Raw genomic sequence first — 16102 nt, 5'->3', positions numbered from 1 at the left:
TTCTTGTCTCTCCACTACCTTGGGCCTGGGGGAAGGGAGGTATGTGGAGCAGAGCCCAGGCTCAGAGCTGGGATCAGCCTGGAGTGAGTGGCCCCACTGACTGGTGTTCCCAGAGGCTTGCTGTGAGCCCTGGCCACCCTAAGGCTCATCCTTCTGTCCCTTCAGACCCATGTCACAATGGGGGTTCCTGCACTGATGGCATCAACACAGCCTTCTGCGACTGCCTGCCTGGCTTCCAGGGCGCCTTCTGTGAGGAGGATATCAACGAATGTGCCAGCAATCCCTGCCGAAATGGTGCCAACTGCACCGACTGCGTCGACAGTTACACGTGCACCTGCCCCGCGGGCTTCAACGGCATCCACTGCGAGAATAACACACCTGACTGCACCGAGAGGTGGGTCCCACCAGCCTGGGCTGAGGCAGGGAGAGGAATGGATGGTGGGGGACACACGGGGACTCACAGCATGGCACCTCAAGCAAGTGTCTTGCCAGACCCAGTGGGCATTCAGCCCTAATTGAGTTGAGTCCAGCATTGTTCATTATACTACGGTGTCCCTCCTAAAAGGGCCATTGTGACCTCCAGTGACTTAGAACAAGGAAGTTTATCCAGAGGAATTGGTGAGCCAGCCTCCTACTAAACAGGAGCTCTATAATCCATCTTATTTCCCCCTTTGCCCTGATTGCCAGGAAGCTTAATGTTAAATGTCAATCTCACACCTGGTTGTCATGTGTTTCCTATAGTATTCTGATTTTGCCCTTGATTTTTTTTTTTTCTTTTTAACCGTCATGTACCTGTGTGCTGTAAAATCTCGGGTCGTGATGCGAGTGTTGTAGCCAGGCTAGCATGGCGTTGACTTCTCCAGGCAAGGACCTTAGCACACTCCCTCACTCCCCTCTGCTCCTGTCTACCTCCGCAGCTCCTGCTTTAATGGTGGCACCTGTGTGGATGGCATCAACTCCTTCACCTGTCTGTGTCCACCTGGCTTCACAGGCAGCTACTGCCAGTATGACGTCAATGAGTGTGACTCACGGCCCTGTCTGCACGGTGGCACCTGCCAAGACAGCTATGGTACCTATAAGTGCACCTGCCCGCAGGGCTACACTGGCCTCAACTGCCAGGTGAGCCGAGGTTGCAGAGTATGACCCCGAGGGCCTAGGACTCTCCACTGCCCGTTGCCCAGCTCTTGGCCATGCTGCCTTCAGAGGGCCAGGGACACAGGAGCAGAGAGGGCTCCCAGGTGTCATCATGGGTTTATGGGGCCAGAGTGAACCCACCATTCTCTGGGAAAATGCCAAGATGGGTGTATCTAAGGGAGAGAGTAGGTGGGGATGCCAGGCTCTTGCTTCTATGGAATCCATTATATGGCCATTTATCTAAAGCAGCCTGGGGGCATGCTCCCTTCTGGTGGAGGATGTCCAAGGGAAGGCAGTAGACACCCTGATTTTGCAGAGGGCCTTAAAGGAGAGCAAGGGAGACATGGTGTTCCATGCGTGCCCAGAGTGCTCCCAGGGCAGGTGTCTGTGAACCCGGTGCCTGGGAGTTCTTAGGTGACATTCTCTCTGAACTGATGTAAGAGGAGGTGAGGGAGGAACAGAATGTCCCCATCCAGTGGGTCTCACCTGTGGGTCACAACCCCCGCAGGGGTTGCATTTTAGATCTCCTGCATATCGGATATTTACATTACAGTCTGCAACAGTAGCAAGATCACAGTGATGCAGGAGCAATGAAATTATTTTATGGTTGGGGTCACCACAACATGAGGAACTGTACTAAAGGGTCCCAGCCTTAGGAAGGCTGAGAACCGCTGCACTACTCAGAGCTGGCCAGGACCAGGGCAAGACGGAGTTCCTGGCAGTCAGAGTGGGTGGGGGAAGAGGTTGACAACTGTCTGTGTCCTCAGAACCTTGTACGTTGGTGCGACTCGGCTCCCTGCAAGAACGGTGGCAAGTGCTGGCAGACCAACACGCAGTACCACTGTGAGTGCCGGAGCGGCTGGACTGGCTTCAATTGCGACGTGCTCAGTGTGTCCTGCGAGGTGGCTGCACAGAAGCGAGGTAATTGGCCCAGCCCGTCTGTCCTTGCCCTGGCTCGGCCCAGGCCAGGCCTACCAGGTCAGGAGGATGTGGGCAGTAGTTGTCCTGGAAGTCGCGACCCAAGTCCCAGCTCCTTTTCATCTGGTCCCCACAGGCATCGACGTCACCCTCCTGTGCCAGCACGGAGGCCTCTGTGTGGATGAGGAAGACAAGCATTACTGCCACTGCCAGGCGGGCTACACTGGCAGCTACTGTGAGGATGAGGTGGACGAGTGCTCACCTAACCCGTGCCAGAATGGAGCCACCTGCACTGACTACCTGGGTGGCTTTTCCTGCAAGGTGTGGGCCGTCTTGAAGTGGGGGGCGGCGTGGGGTAGGGGTTATTGGCATGAGTGTTGCCGCAGGAGGGCTTTGGAGCTGGGACCTGGTGTATCATGGCCGACTGAGCCCAGTGTCTTGTTCGAGCAAGGTGTCACACACCTGGGCAGGATCCATTCACATTGCAGATGTGCTGGAGGAGGAGGTGCAAGTAGTGGCCTGGGGTACTCTTCCTAGAGAGCAATATGCTACCCAACTCCTGCTCCAAGACCTCACCCCTGTGGGACCAGGTGTTGTCCGCTCCCCACCTTGGACAGTGACTTTTAATTTACCGAGGTCCTACCTAGGGTCTGCTGGGTAGAGCCCCCATTCAGACTGCCAGTGTAGGCCTGAGTATGTACCCTGACTCCAACCAAGCTGTGGCGTGTGCCATTTCTACAGTGTGTGGCTGGCTATCACGGAGCTAACTGTTCTGAGGAGATCAACGAGTGTCTGTCCCAGCCCTGCCAAAACGGGGGGACCTGCATCGATCTGACCAACACCTACAAGTGCTCCTGCCCCAGGGGTACACAGGGTAAGAATGGGGACCTGGGTAGGGTGACGAGGATGCAGCCAGAACTCATTCCATATCGCCTTGTGGGACCAGTCTTAGTAGGAAGATGGACGGCACTGACGCTGTGCCACTTTCTTTCCTAACTGCTGTGCTGGACCACATAGGACAGAGTACAGCCAGTACAGTCCCCTGATAATATCCCTGGTCACTCTGCAGGTGTACACTGTGAGATCAATGTTGATGACTGCCATCCCCACCTTGACCCTGCCACTCGAAGCCCCAAGTGCTTCAACAATGGCACCTGTGTGGACCAGGTGGGTGGCTATAGCTGCACCTGCCCACCAGGCTTCGTCGGGGAGCGGTGTGAGGGCGATGTCAATGAGTGTCTCTCCAACCCCTGTGACCCGCATGGCACCCAGGACTGCGTGCAGCGGGTTAACGACTTCCACTGCGAGTGCCGGGCTGGCCACACTGGTGCGTGCCTTGGGCAGGTGGGCCGAATGGGGCAGTGCCTTGGGTAGTGGCAGCGGGGAATGCTCCTTACCTACTGTCTTCTCACCCAGGACGCCGCTGTGAGTCAGTCATCAATGGCTGCAGGGGCAAACCGTGCAAGAATGGGGGTGTCTGTGCCGTGGCCTCCAACACTGCCCGCGGATTCATCTGCAGGTGCCCTGCGGTAGGTGCCCCTGGCCCTGTGCAGCTGCTAGAGTGCTGTGTCTGAGGGTGCCAGAACCCCTGAATCTTACATTGGATGGACCTGTCCCTTACCCACCCTCATCCAGAGTAGTTTAGCCTGAAGGCTTCTAATCGAGGCTAGGGACCAAGAACCATACTCCCTTATGCTCACTCTCCCAGCTCATTCATAAAACTTGAGTGGGCATAACACATACATGCCTGTAATTCTAGTCCTCTGGGGCTGAGGCTGAAAGATTGCCCTGCATTCAAGGCTACCTTAGGCTACAGAGCAAGACCCTCTTTAAAGAAGTTTATTTCCTGCTCTGCTGAATTGAGCATCTAGGTCCTCACATATGCTAGGCAAATGTTCCGGCACTGGGCCCCAGCCCAGCCTCTTGTTTTTAAATAGATGTTCATTTTAAAGCAGTTTTAGGTTTGCATGAGAACTTATTAGGAGAACCAGGTCCCCACCCTACCTGCCGTCTCCTATGGTGACCACCTTGCATGGAAGGTGTTGTGGGTCACACTCAGAGCTGGCACTGGTGTGCAGTGTTTGCTCTGGGTGTTAACCCCTCAGGGATTCACACATACAGTGGACCAGTGTCAGCCTGGTTTTTCATGACTCTAAAAACTCCTAGGGTTCTACCCACTCAGCTATCGCTCTGTTTCAAAGCCCTTGGCAATCCTGACCTTCCTGTGGCGAGGATGTTTCAAGGGTCTTGTTACTGGGGAAAGGCCACAGACACCTTTCATAGGTCATGGGATGTGGCTAGGCCTAGGCTGGGATGCATGGTGTCCCTGAATCCTCGCACCCTGATCCAATGCGCCATCCTCTCTCTCCACCACAGGGTTTTGAGGGCGCCACGTGTGAGAATGATGCCCGCACCTGTGGCAGTCTGCGCTGCCTCAATGGTGGTACATGTATCTCAGGCCCCCGCAGTCCCACCTGCCTCTGCTTGGGCTCCTTCACTGGTCCTGAGTGCCAGTTTCCGGCCAGCAGCCCCTGTGTGGGTAGCAACCCCTGCTACAATCAGGGCACCTGTGAGCCCACATCCGAGAGTCCTTTCTACCGCTGCCTGTGCCCTGCCAAATTCAACGGGCTGCTGTGCCACATCCTAGACTACAGCTTCACGGGTGGTGCTGGGCGAGACATTCCCCCGCCACCGATTGAGGAGGACTGTGAGCTGCCCGAGTGCCAGGTGGACGCAGGCAACAAGGTCTGCAACCTCCAGTGCAACAACCACGCATGTGGCTGGGATGGTGGCGACTGTTCCCTCAACTTCAACGACCCTTGGAAGAACTGCACACAGTCCCTGCAGTGCTGGAAGTATTTCAGTGACGGCCACTGTGACAGCCAGTGCAACTCACCTGGCTGCCTCTTTGATGGCTTCGACTGCCAGCAAACCGAGGGGCAGTGCAAGTAAGTAAGGCTGGGTTGCTTCAGAGTCCCAGGGCTCAGCAGATAGCTGGGAGAGGAAGGACCAAATACCGGGAATCCGGGGGCCAATGTCTACCCCTGCTCTTAGTGGATATCAAGCACGTTTCCCAGGTCTGGGCTGGTCAGGGTGGGTGTGAGACCCACAGACTGGGATAAGACTGAGTGTGTCCCATATCCCTCAGTCCCCTGTATGACCAGTATTGCAAGGACCACTTCAGTGACGGCCATTGCGACCAGGGCTGCAACAGCGCCGAGTGTGAGTGGGACGGACTGGACTGCGCAGAACACGTGCCCGAGCAACTGGCAGCCGGCACGTTGGTGTTGGTGGTGCTGCTTCCCCCTGAGCAGCTACGCAACAACTCCTTCCACTTCCTGCGGGAACTCAGCCACGTCTTGCACACCAATGTGGTCTTCAAGCGTGATGCGCAAGGCCAGCAGATGATCTTCCCCTACTATGGCCGCGAGGAGGAGCTGCGCAAGCACCCAATCAAGCGCTCCGCCGTAGGTTGGACCACCTCTTCGCTGCTTCCCGGCACCAGTGGGGGCCGCCAACGCAGGGAGCTGGACCCCATGGACATCCGCGGGTGAGTGAGCACCAGATCCAGCCGCCATGGGCTATTTCCTACGTCCCGGGGCCCTGTTGCCAGCTCAGTCCTGGAGGTGAACTCTGGGGAGATAGTATTCACCCCGACTTATGGTCAAAAGGGATCTGCAGTGCTGAGGTCATCCCTCTTCAGGCACCTGGCAGGCTTTACTCTTTGCCAAGCTTGAGGTTTTGAGGCCCCACTATGTACCAGGTGATTAATCGGGACCAACCTAATTAAAGCCTCCAGGGTGTTCCCTGGAGCCAAGTCATCCTAGACCAAGCCTGCACCTCAGTCTCTACAGCCCCCTTACCCGCACTGCAGAGGAGGCAGGTGGGGAATGAAGAGGGCGTTGTTGCTGAACATTGACAGCTGAAGACCCAAGGGTGGCAGTGAGTGAGGGCATCTCATGGATGCTTCACGAAGCCACCTGGGGATGAGCAGAGAAGCACCAACCAGGCCAAGTTATGCCGCCCCCACACCCTGCATTTGAGGGTCCCAGAATGGCACCTTAGTGTCTCCTGACCCCAGTGTTCTTAGTCCTGATTTCCTTGGCATGGAACTGCAGTAGAGGTCAGAAATGTATTGTCACCTGGAGGCTGTATTAAAATCCTGTGTTTGAGGGGCCAGAGCCGGAGAGTGGGTAACCCAGCTGGCACGAGAGTCTCACCTCTCTGGCATCCCATCATGCTGTTGCCTCAAGCCACTCCCTGGGGAGTTCTGAGGGATAACCCACAATTGCATCCCTGCACTTCTGTGGGGCACCATGTACTGCTTTCAAGAGGGCCATGGGTGCCTGAGGACATTCTCTTCTCTGAGTTGAAGCAAAGGGGTGCTGTGGTACCTAAGGGGCAAGGCTGAAAGACATGTTGGGCAGGAGGATGAGCCCCTGCTAAGTGCTGAAAACGGGGGCTGCAGGGAGATCGTCCAGTCACAGGGCTATTGTTGTCAGACATGTTCTCTGGGTCAGGGTGATAGGTGTGCAGGCAGCATGCTAGGCTGTGTCTGATCTCAACGCGATGTGTGTGTTCCCAGCTCCATTGTCTACCTGGAGATCGACAACCGGCAGTGTATCCAGTCATACTCGGAATGCTTCCAGAGTGCCACCGACGTGGCCGCCTTCCTGGGCGCCCTGGCTTCACTGGGCAACCTCAATATCCCCTACAAGATCGAGGCTGTAAAGAGTGAGTGGTCATGGTTGGAAGGAAGGCTTGGTTTGGTAGTTAAGGACGCTGGCTGAGAACTGACAGAGAACCCCGGTTCAAATCTCACAATCCACATGGTATCTTATAACTCTCTGTAACTCCAGTCCCAGGGGATCTGACACCTCCTGACCTCCGCAGGCACTAGGCATGCTCAGGGTTCACAGATGTACATGCAGGCAAAACATACACACATTTAAAAAAAAAATTTAAGTGAGCGTCCCAGTCCCCAGCCCTGCTTCTTCAGGGATGGGTTGCTGGAGTCTGTCTGGGAGGGGCACAGCCTGTCTCTCACTCCTTGTGCCAACTGCCCTCCAGAGCTCAGGGAGTGCTTTTCTGGAATTTTCCTGATGGCCTTCCCTCCCTGTGGATGGTAACAGCCATGGATAAAGCTTAGTTGTACACATATACCAGAAAGTGTGGGGGAGCTTTTTTGTCTCCCCATTCTTTACCCCTGATTTTTCTTTGTTGGGTATTATTTCAAAATCATTACAGTTTTTTTTTTTTTAAGAGAGAGAGAGAATTGATCGGTGTCATGTGAAGTGTTGAAGTTTGTATCTTGAAAATCCCCCTAAATCCTTTGTCTTAACAGCTCAATGCTAGCGCAGCGATTTGAAGTTCGCTAATCCTCCTCCTCGAAAGGGGAGAAGTGAGCACTGTCTCCAGACAGATCGGCTGGTGCAGGAGAGAATTTAGTGATAGTTTGCAATTCTGATTAATCACGTAGAAAATGACCTTATTTTGGGGGGTGGGATGGAGGAGAGTGGGTGAGGAGGAACTGGCCGTGGAGCCAGTCCGCCGCCCCCCGCCGGCCCACAACATCACCACGCCTGACGTGGGGTGCTTGCCTGCTGCCCCTGCCCGCAGGTGAGACGGTGGAGCCTCCGGTGCCCCCGCAGCTGCACCTCATGTACGTGGCAGCCGCCGCCTTCGTGCTCCTGTTCTTTGTGGGCTGTGGGGTACTGCTGTCCCGCAAGCGCCGGCGGCAGCATGGCCAGCTCTGGTTCCCCGAGGGCTTCAAAGTGTCAGAGGCCAGCAAGAAGAAGCGAAGAGAGCCCCTCGGCGAGGACTCTGTCGGCCTCAAGTGAGTGGACACTGTTCCCACTGTGTGTGGGGGGTGAGTGAGTAGCAGGGTGGGTAGGGGGGGATGATTACCTCCTGCAAGCCCATGGGCCCATTGCTCCCTGTCCTCACTCTGAGCCCACCTGCATGTAGAGGATGTCCATAGGTACTGTGGCTACAGGGCACTCCCTGGAGCCCCTGCTCAGTCTCCGCACCCCCTTACCCAGGCCCCTGAAGAATGCCTCCGATGGTGCCCTGATGGATGACAATCAGAATGAGTGGGGGGACGAAGATCTGGAGACCAAGAAGTTCCGGGTAAGTCCAGCAGGCTCCGAGGCTTCCCTGGGCGGCACTTCCCACCTAGTCCCTGAGTGATGAGGCTCTGCTTACTCTGTCCAAATTCAGTTTGAGGAACCAGTGGTTCTTCCTGACCTGGATGATCAGACTGACCACCGACAGTGGACCCAGCAGCACCTGGATGCCGCCGACTTACGCATGTCTGCCATGGCCCCAACACCGCCTCAGGGTGAGGTGGATGCTGACTGCATGGATGTTAATGTCCGAGGACCAGGTAAGGCCACTGGAGACACACACACACTAGCGTAGACTTAGAGGCCAGCACACACACACATACATACATGCACACACACACACACACACACACACACACACACTAGCATAGACTTAGAGGCCAGTAGGACTTGAGAAGGGTTGACTTGTTGAATAGCTCTGCCTAGCAGCACCGCTGCCCCCACAGTATACTTTTTCATGAAATGCTGCTTTGCAATACATCCAAGTGTTGATTTTTTTCCCTTTGTTTTTTGAAGCTGGGCCACAAATATGATTCTTCTGTCTCAGTTTCTAGTATGCTGGGTTTATAGGTGTGGCCCCCATGACTGGCTAAAGTGTTGACTTTTTAAATTATATCAATATATGTATGTAAAATATATGTGTGTGTATATATATATTATGTGCATGGTTCTGCTTCTATATATACGTCTGTGTACCATGTGCATGCCTAGTGCCTATGGAAGCCAGAAGAGGCTATTTGATCCCCTGGAACTAGAATTGTAGATTGTTGTGAGCGGCTATATGGGTGCTGAGGATTGAACCCAGGTCTTCTGGAAGAGCGGCCAGTGCTCTGTTTAACTACCTCTTCAGCCCTTATTTTGTTATATTTTAAAGCATTTATTCAAGTACGAGGAGCACACATGTACCATAGTGCACATGTGGGGGTCAGAGGACAGCTTGCATGAGTTGTTTTCTCTCTTTCTGCCATGTGGGTCCCGGGGATCAAACTCAGGTTTATTGGAATGTCAGCAAAGGCCTTTACCCACTGAGCCATCTCATTTGCCCAATAGTGACTTTTTTTTTTTTAATATTTATTTATTTTGTATACAATATTCTGTCTGAGTGTATGTCTGCAGGCCAGAAGAGGACACTAGACCTCATTACAGATGGTTGTGAGCCACCATGTGGTTGCTGGGAATTGAACTCAGGACCTTTGGAAGAGCAGGCAGCGCTCTTAACCACTGAGCCATCTCTCCAGCCCCCAATAGTGACTTTTTAAGTACATTTTTCTTGTCTTTTTCCTGGATGGATCTTCAATGAAGGGTATCCTCTTTGAAGGGCAGGTCAGGAGGTAAAACTGGAGGGGTCTTCATCACCCCATACTACAGATTGGTAGCTATACTAGGGCTCTGTCCTGCAGAAACTCAAGGTAACTTCAACAGCCCCCAGTAGCCATTGTGTGCTGAGAGGTGTGTGTCTGTCCACACAACTGTCCCTTGAACTGAAGGCTGCAGCAGGGCTGCCATGGCCATGGCTGGGTACTGACCCTCCCTGAGGCTGATACCACCCCTTCCATGCCCACCCCTGTCTCTCTCCTCTCTGCAGATGGCTTCACACCCCTCATGATCGCCTCCTGCAGTGGAGGGGGACTTGAGACAGGCAATAGTGAGGAAGAGGAAGATGCGCCTGCTGTCATCTCCGACTTCATCTACCAGGGCGCCAGCTTGCACAACCAGACGGACCGCACAGGGGAGACCGCCCTGCACCTGGCTGCCAGATACTCTCGTTCAGATGCTGCCAAGCGCTTGCTAGAGGCCAGCGCAGATGCTAACATCCAGGACAACATGGGGCGCACCCCACTGCATGCAGCTGTTTCTGCAGATGCTCAGGGTGTCTTCCAGGTAGGCAGCACTACATCCCTGGGGACAGTGGACCTGATCTGGGGCGGTGGTCTGGCTGACATAGGCCCTGCAAGCCCTAATTCCAAGTGTGACTGGGCAAGAACAGCTGGCATTTCAACACTGAAACTGCACATTGAAGAAAGTCCAGGATACAAAGGGCATCAAGCCCCACCTGTGTTCTCTGGGCAAGCTGGCTGAAGGTGGTTCTGGGAAACCTACAGAGTGCAGCAGGGCTTCCGTACCCTCAGTAAGACCCTTCTGTCTACAGGCTATGGCCTGACTTGAGGCCCCTGGACCAGTGCTATAGCCTTGCAGCCTAGTCCCACCCCCTTCAGCTGTGGCTGCAGGCATAGCCCATGGCGGCAGGAAGAGAGTTTTAGAGGCCGCTGGTCCTGGCCTTTGCCTGGAAGCCTGAAGCCAGCCAGGGTAGATTTAGAGATTTAGTTGTCTGGGTCTCCAGGGACCATCCCTAGTAAATACTCCTGCATGCTGCCAGCCGTTGACCCCGGCTACCAGGTCCCATCCTCTAGGCTGCCCTGGAGCAGGCTCCAATGGGGCATAGACCTGACGTCAAAAAGCTTGCCATTTCATCATGTCTTAACTCGAGCTACATACTGTCAGTCTGCAGAGGACATTAAACCAGACAGGGCAGTGCACACCTGTTATCCCAGCACTCTAGAATCTGAGAGGATTGTGAGCACAAGGCTAGCCTGATCATTAAAGAAAGACCCTGTTTCAAAATAGCAAAGAGAGGCTGACATCAGCCACAGGGTAAGATGAGCCCATGACAGGCCCACATGGCCTGCTTCGCCTGCACAGATCTGTGTATGACCTGCAGGAATCTAGGCAGTGCTGAGAGTCCTTACTCAGGTCACTATCCCACTCCTCCCACTTGTGACTCAAGCAGGGCAGCTTAGCAGTTCCAAGTATGGCTGTGGACCGTGAGCGGGATTTGCACCCTGGTTCCCCTCCCTTCTTTCCCCCATGCCAGGCAGAAGCTTGACTCCTTTAACCTGCAGACGTTTCTGGTAGCCATGACCATAAGATGAGGCCACAGGTGGTCACAGTGGGTCATCTCTGTCACCAGGGGTTGGGGTAGGAACCCTAGCCCCTCCTGCACATTGACTGTAGCTCCATAACATTCCATCTTCCTCGGGGGTTCATCTGAGTCATGGGAACAGCTGGGCATTGGTTTCTGGATCAGTCTACCTGAATCCATCCCTACCTTCCAGATCCTGCTCCGGAACCGAGCCACAGACCTGGATGCCCGCATGCATGATGGCACGACCCCGCTGATCCTGGCTGCACGCCTGGCCGTGGAGGGCATGCTGGAGGACCTCATTAACTCACATGCAGACGTCAATGCTGTGGACGACCTTGGTAGGCCCAAGCTACAGCCCGGCTATGGAAGACATCAACCACTCCACGATCTGGTCAGCCCTAACCCAATCTCCTCTCTCCTTGTTTCCTTTCCAGGCAAGTCAGCCCTGCACTGGGCAGCGGCAGTGAACAACGTGGATGCTGCAGTTGTCCTCCTGAAGAATGGAGCCAACAAAGACATGCAAAACAACAAGGTGAGCAAGGGGGCTGCCTTAACTGCAGGGGGCAGGATAGGGACTCCCATGCACCCATATGGGGACCACTTAGGGTGTTAGAGTGTCTGGGACACAGCTCCCAAGTGTGGGGGCTGGGGGTTGGGACAACAGCAGATAAAGTAACTCACCTTTGCCGAGGAGATGGGATGAGGCAGCAGCCGATGTCCTATGTCACTGTTACTTGAACCTTGCCTTCTGTTCCACTCTATTCTTGGGGAGTATGGTGACCCTAGGGGTTCATGATTGGCCAAAGGGCTTGGGTGGGGTGGCTCTGTATGGCCCACTACCATCCTCCCTCCGTTGGGATTAAGGAAATCCTAGGCTGCATCTCCCCATCTTGCCTTCCCGATGTCTCTGTTTGTCATTTGTTGAGGGCTAGTTACTGCTTCAGGACTGTTTAGTTGCTCCGAAGTGCCGAGTCCATGCCTCCCTCACCAGCTCCACTGCAGGGCAGGAAATGCAGCAGGCAGCAGGCACTAGGGGCTCTCCCCGGTTTGGGATGGGCCAGTGGTTATCACGAGAATCAGAGCCTGGTAGACGCCTCTCTAGGTTCCTAGGCCTTTCACACCCCTCGCAGAAGTATGGTTATGTCTGCTGGGCTGAGCAGACCTGGAAGGAGCTGAGATGCCACGGCCACTGGCAGCCCTTTGGACAGGTGTCCATTGATTTTCCTGAGTCCCTAAATTGCAGTATTTTGCACCTGCATTTTGAGGAGCGTAAAAGGCATGAGGTTTAGTAGGTTTTTGGCAGTCTGACCCCACACAGAGGAAGCCCTGTGGATTTAGCATGGAGGGTCCCACAGACCTTCTCTGGTATGAGGTGATATATCTAGATTCTCTAAAAAAGGGGCTCAAGTCCAGCCAGGTGTGGTGGCACACGCCTGTAATCCTAGCACTAGGAAGTTGAGGCAAGATGATTTTGAGTTGCAGGCCATCTTGGGTAACATAGGGGGGCCCCACTATAACCCTCCTCTCTCCAAGTCTGGTAGTCTAGGCCTACTGTGAAAAGAGGAAGAGGAACCCCTGCTCCCCTAGCTCCTCCTCCCAGGCCATCCATCATGAATGACTCAGCAGGTCCTATCCCAGGCCCAGCTCCCTCATAGGCCTCCTGTCCATGTCCTGCAGGAGGAGACTCCCCTGTTCCTGGCCGCCCGTGAGGGCAGCTATGAGACCGCCAAAGTGCTGCTGGACCACTTCGCCAACCGGGACATCACAGATCACATGGACCGACTGCCCCGGGACATTGCTCAGGAGCGCATGCACCATGATATCGTGCGGCTGCTGGATGAGTACAACCTGGTGCGCAGTCCGCAGCTGCACAGCACGGCCCTGGGTGGCACGCCCACACTGTCTCCCACACTCTGCTCACCCAATGGCTACCTGGGCAACCTCAAGTCTGCCACCCAGGGCAAAAAGGCCCGCAAGCCCAGCACCAAAGGGCTGGCCTGTGGCAGCAAGGAAGCTAAGGACCTCAAAGCACGGAGGAAGAAGTCCCAGGATGGCAAGGGCTGCCTGTTGGACAGCTCAAGCATGCTGTCGCCTGTGGACTCCCTCGAGTCGCCTCACGGCTACTTGTCAGACGTGGCCTCTCCACCTCTCCTCCCCTCCCCGTTCCAGCAATCTCCATCCATGCCTCTCAGCCACCTGCCTGGTATGCCTGACACCCACCTGGGCATCAGCCACTTGAATGTGGCGGCCAAACCTGAGATGGCAGCGCTGGCAGGAAGCAGCCGGCTGGCCTTTGAGCCGCCGCCCCCACGCCTCTCCCACCTGCCTGTAGCCTCCAGTGCCAGCACAGTGCTGAGTACCAATGGCACAGGGGCTATGAATTTCACTGTGGGTACACCTGCAAGCTTGAATAGCCAATGCGAGTGGCTGCCGCGGCTGCAGAACGGCATGGTGCCCAGCCAGTACAACCCACTGCGATCAGGTGTGGCATCGGGCACGCTGAGCACACAGGCAGCTGGCCTCCAGCATGGCATGATGGCCCCACTACACAGCAGCCTTTCCACCAATACTTTGTCCCCGATGATCTACCAGGGCTTGCCCAACACAAGGCTGGCTACTCAGCCCCATCTGGTGCAGACCCAGCAGGTGCAGCCGCAGAACTTACAAATCCAGCCTCAGAACCTGCAGCCGCCATCACAGCCACACCTCAGTGTGAGCTCAGCAGCCAATGGGCACCTGGGCCGGAGCTTCCTGGGTGGGGAGCACAGCCAGGCGGATGTACAGCCCCTGGGCCCCAGCAGTCTGCCTGTGCACACCATCCTGCCCCAGGAGAGCCAGGCCCTGCCCACATCACTGCCATCCTCGATGGTCCCGCCCATAACCACCACCCAGTTCCTGACCCCTCCTTCCCAACATAGCTACTCATCCTCACCTGTGGACAACACACCCAGCCACCAGCTGCAGGTGCCAGAGCACCCCTTCCTCACCCCATCCCCTGAGTCCCCTGACCAGTGGTCCAGCTCCTCCCCGCATTCCAACATCTCTGATTGGTCCGAGGGCATCTCCAGCCCGCCCACCAGCATGCCGTCCCAGATCACCCACATTCCAGAGGCGTTTAAGTAAACAGCGATGCGGGATGCAGGACCCCAGCTTCCGTTCCCAAGCCCTGTTGGGAGTCGTTTCCAGTGCTCCAGGATGCAGGGGCGACCAAAGGAGCTTTTTTAAAAAAAATGTTTTTATACAAAATAAGAGGACAAGAATTTCCATTTTTTTTTTAGTATTTATTTATGTACTTTTATTTTCCACAGAAACACTGCCTTTTTATTTATATGTATTGTTTTCTATGGCACTAGGGAAAGACCTATCTGTTCCAAGAAAATAAACTAGTTCTCAGAGCCTTGATTTTCCTGGTCAGGGTGAAGTTCCCTGTGTGTTTGTAAAATATGAACAAGGACTCGTGATATGTAAATGCTGTTTATTTATTGATTGCTTCTTTCCAAAATCAAAAGAGAAACCATGACAGAAGGGAAGCTGGAACCTGCCATGGTCAGAAATCCCCATCTACCCAAGATGCCTGCCTCCCTCCAACCACTGCCCCTCCTCCCGGTCTGACCTAGGATTTGTAGATGTGTTTAGAGACAGGCCAAGACCTTCACACCTTGGGCTCAGAGATTAGTTTTGTACCTAAAACAGGAAACAAGTAAAATGATGTGGTTTATACGTTTTTCTAAAACCACCAGTGTGGGTTTAAAGAGATGTCTTGGCATGTGCATAGAGTGTGCTACCCAGTACCAGTCATGAGTCTTCAGGCTTCCGTGTTCCACAGTAGTGTTTATGGGCCTCGGGAGTACTTCCCTCCCCCCTCGCTCTGCCCCACTGTCCCCTTCCTGACGTCTTGAGCCAGTGAGCCTTCAGGATGTGGTGCCTCCTGGGGCCATGTGGAGTAACCCCACCCTATGGAGAAAGATACTGCCTGGACATTTTCCTGTGGGGCCCCAGCATTATCCAAACTCAACTGAGGATGGACTGTCCCTGCGTGGGCCTGGGCTCCCGAGACCTGACTGCTGAAGGGCTCCAGTGTGCATTGTGGATTCGCCAGAGTGGCCTGCACTGAGGAGGCCTCAAGGATATCTGGGCTTTGATCCCCTAACTGCCCTGGGTGGGGACTCTCGCCTTGAGTGTGCTGGAATGTAGGTGGTGCCTGCTTCTGCGAAGTCCGTCCTGGTTCAGGGCGGTGCTCACAACAGATTCTTGCAGTATCAAGTATAAGCCTGTGGCAGAATAAGTACCTGTAAATACATGTTTAAAGGTGGATTTTGTTTAAAAAATCTAAAGGAACAAGTCTGTCCTGTGTCAAGCTGATGAGGAATGTCAGAACGTGGCTCACTGTGACCCAGGCCTCGTGACCTGCAGCTGCCGAACCAGTAGCTCCTAAGAGCACAACTCAGGACGGCCCATGTGCCGTCCACCATGCCCTCTTCCAGACACTGTGTGCTGGAGGCTCGCTCAGGGGCAGGTGCCCACCTCCTCAGGGCAGCTCCTCCTGGCTTCTGGGGGGGCAGTGTCTGTGCCATTCCTAGTAGGTATGACCAGACACATCCTAAGATGTTGATTCTTACCATGTTTTATAAAATAAAGTGTAGTTTACAGAAAAAGGAAACTTAAAAAAAAAAAGTTATCTACATGTAAAACTGTAGGTAATGAAAATGATGTATTTTTTCATTTTTTTTTGTTAACAAATTTGCAATAAAAAAAATGTTGTTGATGGTTGTCCAGATTTTGCTAAACTTCCCGTGTTGTTTGGCTCACTCTGTGGGTGGGTGGCAGAGCAAGGGCCACTCGACACTGAGATAACCGAAATCCAAATCCTCTCATATACAGTAATAACAGAAAGGTTGCTCATAGGGACATACCATTCCTAGAAGCTTGACAGCACAGGACAGCAAGCTGGGAAGACAGCTACCAAAGGAGTTGATGCAGTCCCTTAGGGGGACATGGATTT

The 16102-nt window shown here is 54.3% G+C and overlaps 1 protein-coding gene across 1 annotated transcript in view; it reads left to right on the top strand.

Annotated features, from left to right (window-relative positions):
- The window catches only part of Notch1 (notch receptor 1), a 46370-nt gene extending 30567 nt beyond the window's left edge, over positions 1 to 15803 (top strand). The window contains exons 18-34 of the mRNA XM_057754951.1: positions 166 to 394; positions 918 to 1119; positions 1902 to 2055; positions 2189 to 2373; positions 2794 to 2926; positions 3122 to 3379; positions 3469 to 3581; positions 4429 to 5000; positions 5201 to 5602; positions 6638 to 6786; positions 7672 to 7888; positions 8094 to 8181; positions 8272 to 8437; positions 9763 to 10058; positions 11291 to 11438; positions 11535 to 11632; positions 12778 to 15803. Coding sequence (XP_057610934.1) covers positions 166 to 394; positions 918 to 1119; positions 1902 to 2055; positions 2189 to 2373; positions 2794 to 2926; positions 3122 to 3379; positions 3469 to 3581; positions 4429 to 5000; positions 5201 to 5602; positions 6638 to 6786; positions 7672 to 7888; positions 8094 to 8181; positions 8272 to 8437; positions 9763 to 10058; positions 11291 to 11438; positions 11535 to 11632; positions 12778 to 14223 — 4856 coding nt within the window. The 3' untranslated portion in view covers positions 14224 to 15803. The remainder of the gene's footprint in view (positions 1 to 165; positions 395 to 917; positions 1120 to 1901; positions 2056 to 2188; positions 2374 to 2793; positions 2927 to 3121; positions 3380 to 3468; positions 3582 to 4428; positions 5001 to 5200; positions 5603 to 6637; positions 6787 to 7671; positions 7889 to 8093; positions 8182 to 8271; positions 8438 to 9762; positions 10059 to 11290; positions 11439 to 11534; positions 11633 to 12777) is intronic.
- The last annotated feature ends 299 nt before the right edge of the window (positions 15804 to 16102 follow it).

The sequence above is a fragment of the Chionomys nivalis genome, chromosome 22, assembly GCF_950005125.1.
Source record: "Chionomys nivalis chromosome 22, mChiNiv1.1, whole genome shotgun sequence".
Lineage (NCBI taxonomy): Eukaryota > Metazoa > Chordata > Mammalia > Rodentia > Cricetidae > Chionomys > Chionomys nivalis.
Note: the sequence above shows the minus strand (reverse complement) of the source record. Positions and strands in the feature narration are given on the sequence as shown.